Genomic DNA, 7,228 nt, shown 5'->3' with positions numbered 1-7,228 from the left:
ACATACCTATGACCACAACAACGAACGTCTCTTGCTCCTCCCTGCCCTTTAGGGAGTAGAAACTGATCCTCTTAGGAGGCTCGGCTATTGCTGCACCCTGTTGACACTCAATTTGGACCCTCTTCGATAATAATTAATCGATGAGCTTCTTAATTCTAAACGATTTAGAATAATTAGTTTTATAAAATTCAAATTATTTTTCAAGTTTTATTTAAATAGTTTTGTCACTTTTTATATTTTTAGATAATGTATACATTTTACAGGATTATGTATATAATTAATATATTTAATGATTATTAAAAAATCATCTCAAAAGATTTTAGTTCTAGTAAAATATTTTAGACAACTTGCTTGGTTTAAATAATAACTTATTTTAGGCTAATTACTTTATAACTAAAATAATTATTTTATTTTTGTTAATATTAAGAAGCTCATTAATTAATTTATATTAATTCATATTATTTAGTTACTAGTGAAATCTTTAAACCCAAACCCATTTAGAGATCAAATTTTGGATCTTTATTGCTTCCAGCCCAATTCTTTTTCTGCCAAAAGGAAATTACTCCCAGCCTAATTCTGCCCATATGATCCGACCCCATCATCTCTTCTCCATTTTCCATTCTTCTTCACGCGTAGCTCAGGTACGAAGAAACCCAGAAACTCGACCCGACTCGCTCTCCAGCACGCAAACCGGAATCTACTCCAGCATTGTGTCTCTCTTCCACCCTTATCCTCTTCTCCGTACAAAGCCGTTTGGAGGATAGCCAGGTGTCTCAATCTTGTGTTTCATCCGTCCTTGCTCCTCATATCGAACGAATCTCCTTGATATTCTATTGGAGAGTCGTACTTTTTCCAGCTTTCAACTTTATCCCCTTCAGCAAATTCAAATTTCAAATTGGAATTCACCAATTGCTTCACTCATCCCCCCCCCCCCCCCCAAAACCCCCCCCAAAAAAAAACTAAAAATCTCCTATAAATACTGCTCTTCTTCGCTGATTAAGGAGAGGAAGAATTCGGTTTTAAAAATACATCAACAAGAAAGAATACAAACAAAAAAATCCAATAGATAAAATATAGGAGATATATATTCTTTTGTTCACTGCTTATAAAGCTGGTCGGAGCCTTTTGTGGTGGTGGAAGCTCTTCTGTGGTCATCTGCCTCAGTCCGCTGCCTCGAGAAAGGTATCATCGCTTCCTTCCGTATTTCATTTTCAATGTAGCATGTTGGTTGTATTTGGTACTCGCTTTCCTGTGATTTTCAGAAAGTGAGATTGAATTCGGAATCAATATGGTTTGCTTTTGGCTTATGTTGGCCATGTTGTTTGCATCTATATGAGTTACACTTTGAATATATTCACTAAGTTGGTCTGCCCTCCCTTCGTTTTTGCTTATATAACTAGCGAAATAGATTTTCATTTTAGAAAATCATGGTTTGTATTCCAAATTATTTGTGTTTAGTTGTATACCGTCATTAAGAATAACTAAAGTCAATAAGAGCTTTTCTATCTCTAAAGCAGCTGGAAGGACCTTGCTGTTTACATAAAATGGATTTATGTGATTGTTTATGATATGTTTGGTTATAAGCTCTGGAGTTTTGTTAAATCCTAAAGTCTACGACGCTTGCTTTCTTAAATCGATTAAGCTGGCCATTTTTTTTTCATCTCTATCATAAATTGGTATCTTATCTTCAATTGCTCCAGCTGCTTATTTCTCCTTAAATTTCTTGCATTTTCTCCCTTTATCTTTGAGTATGTGACTTCTAACATTGACTAATATTTTGGTGGTAGCGTTAGCTAAATTACTATCGGACCTTGTCATGTGTATTTTAATTTGAATGAAGATTTGTTTTAAACACTAGCAATGGATCATTCTTTGATGTTATTACATGTAGGTTACCTTCAAGATGGGGTAGTAAATGTATTTCATTTGGCAGCTGCTTTTGGCTTAGAAATCACTAGTATTAAGTAGCATAATCTCCCTTGGGTTTTAGTAATTTTATCACCATTATTCTCTAATCTGATGACTAATATCTCGTCTAATTTTCTTGCTGATTTGCACCTCGATTTTGCTTTGAGATGGATCTTGTTCCATATAAGTTACATGACCTCCATTGCTCTTGAGTATCGTGATACAATTACTGTTCCTGGTTAATTAAATTTCATCTAAAGTCGGGTCTGGATCAATTAAAATCTGTGTAGTCATTTTTTTTTTTTTTATCATTGTGATTAGATGCTAACTATTATTCATGTGTTCTTTTCATGTGAAATCTCTCCATGAGTCCTTACAGACTCTTATCACTTCTTCTTGCATCTCGAGTTCGTTCAAAATCCGATTCTCGTCTTGAGTCTACCCCCTCGACAAGCTCCAAAACTGATAGGCAGGTTGAGGTCAATAAATGTAGGCTGGAAATTAATTTTGCAGGTCTCAAAAGGCCCAAAAGAGGGCAGTATACATGAAGTATACCGTTGTATACACAAGTATACACGAAAAGAATCGTTATATACAGGTCTGAACTGATAAAACAGATGATGGAAGTCTGAAATGGGCAGCATACACTCAGCATACATCCTAATACACGGAAATGAGTCTAAATACGTATTGTATACACCCATATACATTTGATGTATACACAGATTTAAGCATGGGGAAGGAAGGAACATAGGGCTAGAAGTCCAAAAATTCCAGCAAGCCAACATGCCCAAAATGTGGCAAGATCAATTTTTGGGTCACTTTAAATTTAGGACATGTTTTAATATTTGAGTATTATATATATATATAATACTCTCTTCCTTTTAACTTATTTTTTTGTATTATTTTGACTAGCTTGTCTTATTCTATGGTTTAATTTAATTAAGTTCCCGAGATGGCCATATATATATATATATATATATATATATATATATATATATATATATATATATGGCCATCTATATTTAGTCTTATCAATCACTTTAAGTCATTACCCTCTTAAAGTGATCTCCTCTTTCCCCCCTAAAATAATTCATTATAAAATGATAATAGTAAATAATTAAATAAATTTTTTCACCTAGTTTCAATATTTGAAAAAAAATATTTTGAGTGGTAATTAGTCAAATCGCCGTTCAACCGCGAGTTAGCGGACATTCCGAGGGCCTAATACCATCTCAGAATGTATATTTGAAGTTCGAACCCTTTTCAATTTATTTTATCTGTTTTAAGCCTTTTAAAAATTAATTTTAAGTTTTTTCTTGGTTTTTAGTAAAAATCAAGTGGCGATTCTGTTAACTTGGAAGGTCGATTTTTCTTAAATCATAAGATTAATTGTTTTTTCAAAACTTATTCATTATATATATATATATATATATATATATATATATATATATATATTATATTTTAAACTAAAAAAACACCCTGTAGATTAGGATTAGGCTGAGCATTACCTCCAGCCTGACCCCTGTTCTGTGGGCAGTCCTTAACCATGTGCCCGCTCTTACCGAAACCGAAACACGCAATAGTGCCCTATCTGCACTCTCCACTGTGAGCACGACCACCCTTAGCACAGTTCTTTCTAGGACACTGCGTTTCATCGCCATTGACCTTCTTGGGCTCGGGTCTGCCTTCTCTAGGTGATGTACTTCTCTGAAAGTTAGAGTTCCCTGAACTCTATTGCCCCTTTTTGAATCTGGGCTGCTTATGGATGCCAAAATTGTTTCTTTTGCCTCCATTGCTTGGACTTTCCTGATCATAAGACTTAGGCCTCCTAGCATCACAGACGCCCTTCTTCTTTCGGCTTTTCTCCACCTGCTGAACATGCACTATCAACCTGGAGAGGTCTATGTTATCGTGGAGCATCGCAGCCCGACACTCCTCCTCCAGATCTATGGTGATTTCTGTGAGGAACCGACTCATCTCATCCATGTTGTTAGATACAAGGGAAGTAGCATACCTGGATAGTTTAACAAACTTCAGGGAATACTCTCTGACTGTTTTTGATCCCTGCTTAAGGTTGAAACTCATCAACCTTGGCCTCCCTCATCTCCTTGGGGAAGAGTCTCTCCAAGAAGGCTGTCTTAAACAACTCCCAAATGACCGAAACTCTGCCTAAAGCTCGGCTATCCTGCAACATCTTGCACCAACTTTGTGCAACATCCTTGAGCTGATAGGAAGCCAACTCAGCCTTCTTAATATTGGTGGCCCCCATGGCCGCCAAAATCTTGTGTATCTCATCCATGAACTCATGCGGATCCTCTGAAATCTTAGACCCTATGAAAATAGGAAGATTCATCTTCGTGAAGTCTCGTAGCCCGTCAACCATGCTACATAGCGGTGGGTTCTCCCTCTAAACATTTTGCCGGTTGACCTGGGCAGTCATGGCCTGGGCCTGCATAGTGATGGCCTGTGCCTTCTTGGCCAGAGATGCCCTCACCTCCGCATCCGTCAACCCAACTAAGTTAACTAGCATAGCCACTCCTTCAGCTGGAACCTGGCGTGGAATCAGATTGTCCCCAGCAGCTGCTCCTCCTCTCCTCTGGCCAACATTCCTCCTAGTATTCATTATCTAAAAAAATAAGAATTGATGTTAGACACGCTCAGAATACCAAGAAATCAGACATTAGGAAAAGACACGATAAGATCAGAAGAAGAGAAAGTTTCCTACGCATCATGCAATCTCAAATTCAAGATAGGGGTGCACTTCACTACCATGACTTAGAAACTACTCAATGTGGTTGATGTGAACTTATTATCCTCGAAATTTAACCTAACGCTCTAATAACAACTTTGTCACGACCAAAATCTAGACCCCAGACAAACCGATGTCTTTGACCTCTCAAAGGTCGCAGGCCTACATACGTCATTGTTACTTCATATAGGTTAATTTTAGAGGAAAATTTGAACTTTTTGTTACTTAAAATTCAGTTAAGTCATTATACTTAAACTCATAAACGTTCACAATCACCCATCTACTATTAAGATCATCAAATGAAAGAAATAGTTCATAATTACATTAAACGTATTTTTGCCAAAACGACACCAATACAAACTCTAAAATGAAAGTGGAAATGAAGCACTAGTAGAACATGCTCCACTACCTAAATCCTACATCTAAGCTAGAAAATAACAGTAGACATCCTCAAAAGTATGAGGCCTACCAAATCCAGATGAATGCTCCACATCCGGACAACTGCAATATCGTACTGTAAGCTTTAACATCCATCCTTGTCTACACCTAAAAGTAGATATTGTATTGGATTAGTACACACTTGTACTAAGTATGGGTATATGCAAGCACACACTAAGGACATGCATGAGTAAGAATAACTCTTTCCTAACAATATGATTTATGGAAAGTCAAGTCGGTGGACTTGCCAAATTTTGATTAGGAAAGGCAATGGGCTTGCCATAATTGGATTAGGAAAATCACTAGGCTTTCCAAATTTGATTTAGGAAAGTCATGCCATGAGAGTAACATGCATCATCATACATATCATATTGCACACAACACATAACATATTACACATAGCACATAACATATTTCTCATAGCATTCGATCATATGCCATGAGACCTTGAAATCATGGACTTGACATTAAGACTTCCCAAAATGAGGGATAAACATATAGGACCTCAATTAGGGAGTCTTCTTTAGCAAACACAGAGTCTGCTTCATTCATTCATACGCACTTCATTTCTTTTATTCATATACTAGTGCAATCACTAGTCATACCTAGGATGTAGTTTCAAGACTCTCAGCGGGTTTGATGTGCAATGATCAAGAATAACCTAGTGTCATTACTTGAGTCTAGCTCACCTCTTGATTATCCTATATTAACACCTTTCGTATCGTTCATTTCATTATGTGCATCATTTGAGTACGTTACACTCTCACAGGTGAGTACGTTTTTTTAACATTTACTGAGACTCATTTGAGATTACTCTAATCTTTCACATTAGCCTCTTATGATGTTGTCAAAAAATTCATTAACTTTAGCATATTTGCTTTTCATTAATACTCACCCCTTTTTCGTGAATGTTCATTTCATCATATGTCAATGCACTTGGCCATCTAGTGTGTTGCACACTCTTACTTAACCCGTCTATGGTTACATTATTTCATTTCATACATCTTAGGTTCACTTACTTTTTAAACGTATGCTAGACTTATGGGTCTATACATACAAGCCATGAGGCTACATTCATAGTTCGTTTAAGTGATTCGTATCTTCCTAAGATTTTGTTATATAAGATTATACATCTTGTATTTATGCCAAGATCATCGATTTCGATCTACGTAGGCAACATTATTTTGAACATTTATTCACGTATGACTTATGTATCAATATAGAAATTGGTCAAGGAAACCCGATTTTGAATTCCTTGGAAAACACTTACATTTTTATTTATTTTAGTTTGATCCACTCGGCCTGGAGATCCAAGATTGAGACCCAACTCCTTTGCTTCATTTTCCCTTAATTTCTTTATTTTTCGTTCGTTTGGGACCAAGAGGATGTGGGATCGAACCTCCTCAACCTCATTTTATTTTATTCTCTTTTTCCTTAAACCATTTTCGTTTGCCCGAAAGGGTGTGGGATCGAACCCCCACAACCCTACTTTATTTTTTGCTTAATTTCCTTTATTCAGCCGAGAGGTTATGGGTTTGATTCCCAAATGCCTTAACTTTTATTTTTCTTTTAATTCTTCCTTAATTCTGACCGAGAGGTTGTGGGTTCGAACCCCACACATCTCATTTTTATTTTTCATCATCTTTTTCATGTTTTGGTCAAGGCACACGGGTTCGAATTCCACATGCCACATTCTTTTTTCTATCACTTTATTTCTATGATTTTTAACATGGTGAGGTCACAGGTTCAATTCTCAGTAACCTCTCTTATTTTGAATTCATTTTATATAGCATGATACACCACTTAGCTTTGTAGGAACTCATCAACAAGATGCTGGAAATTATGTACGTTTTAAAGCTCGTGTTCATCAACGTTTACACGTTAGTTCTTAGGGTAATTCATGGATCATTTAGTACATCTTTAGGTTCATTTTTATGGATTCACTTAGCTAATAGTTTCTACTTAAATCATCTTATTATACTTCATGTGAACATTACAATTTATACAAGTTTGTGCACGTAAGAAAACAACCATAACATGTCATTTTCGAACTTCAAACCAAGTGTATAGGTCACGGCTACACATTGCACACACACAAACACATAGTTTCGGGCATCATACTTAATATTC

The 7,228-nt window shown here is 36.2% G+C and overlaps 1 protein-coding gene and 1 long non-coding RNA gene across 2 annotated transcripts; one reads left to right on the top strand and one right to left on the bottom strand.

Annotated features, from left to right (window-relative positions):
- Positions 1-498: 498 nt before the first annotated feature.
- Positions 499-2,850, top strand: LOC101255917 (uncharacterized). The gene is made up of 2 exons (XR_183116.5): positions 499-1,182; positions 2,288-2,850. It is a non-coding gene; the product is annotated as an uncharacterized lncRNA (long non-coding RNA).
- A 792-nt stretch (positions 2,851-3,642) lies between these two features.
- Positions 3,643-4,264, bottom strand: LOC138338593 (uncharacterized). The gene is made up of 2 exons (XM_069289571.1): positions 3,993-4,264; positions 3,643-3,925 (listed from the first exon to the last, which is right to left on the bottom strand). The coding sequence occupies exons 1-2, from the start codon at positions 4,262-4,264 to the stop codon at positions 3,643-3,645; spliced, it is 555 nt and encodes a 184-aa protein (XP_069145672.1).
- Positions 4,265-7,228: the final 2,964 nt, after the last annotated feature.

The sequence above is a fragment of the Solanum lycopersicum genome, chromosome 9 (genome assembly GCF_036512215.1).
Source record: "Solanum lycopersicum chromosome 9, SLM_r2.1".
NCBI lineage: Eukaryota > Viridiplantae > Streptophyta > Magnoliopsida > Solanales > Solanaceae > Solanum > Solanum lycopersicum.
The sequence above is the reverse complement of the archived record's forward strand: the minus strand, read 5'-3'. Positions and strand labels throughout refer to the sequence as shown.

Coding starts and splice junctions, on each gene's coding strand:
- LOC138338593 (XM_069289571.1), bottom strand. CDS start 4,264: ATGAATCTTCCTATTTTCATAGGGTCTAAGATTTCAGAGGATCCGCAT. Junction 3,926..3,992: donor AGGGAGGCCAAGGTTGATGA/GTTTCAACCTTA, acceptor TAAACTATCCAG/GTATGCTACTTCCCTTGTAT.